The following is a 1,792-nucleotide window of genomic DNA, read 5'->3' on the forward strand; positions in this document are numbered from 1 at the left end:
ACTAAGCACTTTGTGTGAAGCAACGTTTGATTATTAATATCCATCTTTTAAATACGTGTGTGACTGAAATATACTAATATGTAAATTTATTATACATCAGCATACGTCTCTGTAAGAACTCATTTGGAAAGTAGAATAGTGTATACATTTAATTAAAGATCATGTGCAAATTTTGTTTGTGACCTCTCATTTAAAAAGTAGCTGTTCATCCTACAAATACAGCTTAATAAAAGTTGAAAACAGTGTATGCTTCTTCCTGAAGATATAACTGGATGAAATGGGGCAAAAGAATACAACCTCTCTGCCTGAGTTCATCCTGTTGGGAATCACAGAGAGCACTGAGCTTCAACTCCCTTTGTTCGGAGTCTTCTTCATCATCTATGCTGTCACTGTGGTGAGCAACCTGGGCATGATCATTTTGACCAAGCTGGACTCTAACCTACATACCCCTATGTACTTTTTCATCAGACACCTGGCTTTCATTGACCTTGGGAATTCCACTGTCATCTGTCCTAAGATGCTGGTGAATTTTGTTGTGGATCAAAAAACCATTTCTTTCTATGCATGCGCCATACAGTTGTCATTTTTCCTTATGTTCATTATCAGTGAATTTTTTATCTTGTCTGCTATGGCATATGACCGATATGTGGCCATCTGCAACCCTCTGCTCTACAACATGATCATGTCTCAGAGAGTTTGCCATGTGCTTGTGGGCATTCCATACCTCTACAGCACCTTCCAGGCTCTGTTGTTCACCAGTAAGATTTTCACACTAACTTTCTGTGGCTATTACATCATCAATCATTTCTACTGTGACGATGTTTTCTTGTTACCTATGTTGTGCTCAAATGCTCAAGAAATACAACTGTTGATAATATTATTTTCAGCATTGAATTTGATCTCCTCTCTTATGGTCGTTCTCGGATCTTACATTCTGATTCTGCTGGCCGTATGTCGAATGCATTCAGCAGAAGGAAGGAAAAAAGCTTTTTCTACCTGTGGGTCTCATCTGACAGTGGTTGTGGTATTCTATGGAACTCTACTCTTTATGTACTTGCAGCCTCAATCCACTCACTCTTTACAAAATGATAAAATAGCCTCTGTATTTTATACTTTAGTAATCCCCATGATGAACCCCTTGATCTACAGTTTAAGGAACAAAGAGGTGAAAAATGCTTTCTACAGGGTATTAAAGAATCAATTTAAAATTAATACATAATAAGTTACAAAAAGAGAAATTTTATTTTGCAATATTCTTTTGTTTTTCATGTCACTAAGACAATTATTTTTCTTATCATCATACTTTTTCATTTATTTCTTTTTCTATCCATTCTTTTAAGAAGGTTTCTCAACTTTTGAGATTTCCCATTTCTTCCTCTAGACCCTTCCATATACCCTGCAACTCTCCTTTAAACTTATTGCTTCTTTTAAACTAATTGTTATTGCATGCATATATTTATATGTGTACATATATACACATAGATTCATAAATAAAGCCCATTTGGTTCATACAATGTTACTTGTATAATTGTGTAGGAAATCTTTTTGTGCAATTTTAGTATCCCATTGTCTATAATATTCAAACTATTTCTTAGCTCTCTAGAATGCCTATCATACCTGACACTCTTCACCCTGTCTTTCACATTTTTCACTATCTGCTTCCATTTCTAGACATCTTTTTGCTATTCTTTTGAATTTTTGCATGCACAGGTGGATCATGTAGTATTTTTGGTTCTGTGCCTTATTTTCATCAGCAAGATCTACTATAGGCTAACCTGCATAGTAACAAATT

General features: G+C 35.1%; 1 protein-coding gene across 1 annotated transcript; it reads left to right on the forward strand.

The window, feature by feature from the left end:
* Positions 1-277: 277 nt before the first annotated feature.
* On the forward strand, positions 278-1,219 carry LOC100770358 (olfactory receptor 8K5-like). Its single transcript, XM_027421195.2, has one exon. It carries the CDS (start codon positions 278-280, stop codon positions 1,217-1,219), a length of 942 nt encoding a protein of 313 aa, XP_027276996.1.
* The last annotated feature ends 573 nt before the right edge of the window (positions 1,220-1,792 follow it).

This window comes from Cricetulus griseus, chromosome 6 (assembly GCF_003668045.3).
Source record: "Cricetulus griseus strain 17A/GY chromosome 6, alternate assembly CriGri-PICRH-1.0, whole genome shotgun sequence".
NCBI classification, from domain to species: Eukaryota; Metazoa; Chordata; class Mammalia; order Rodentia; family Cricetidae; genus Cricetulus; species Cricetulus griseus.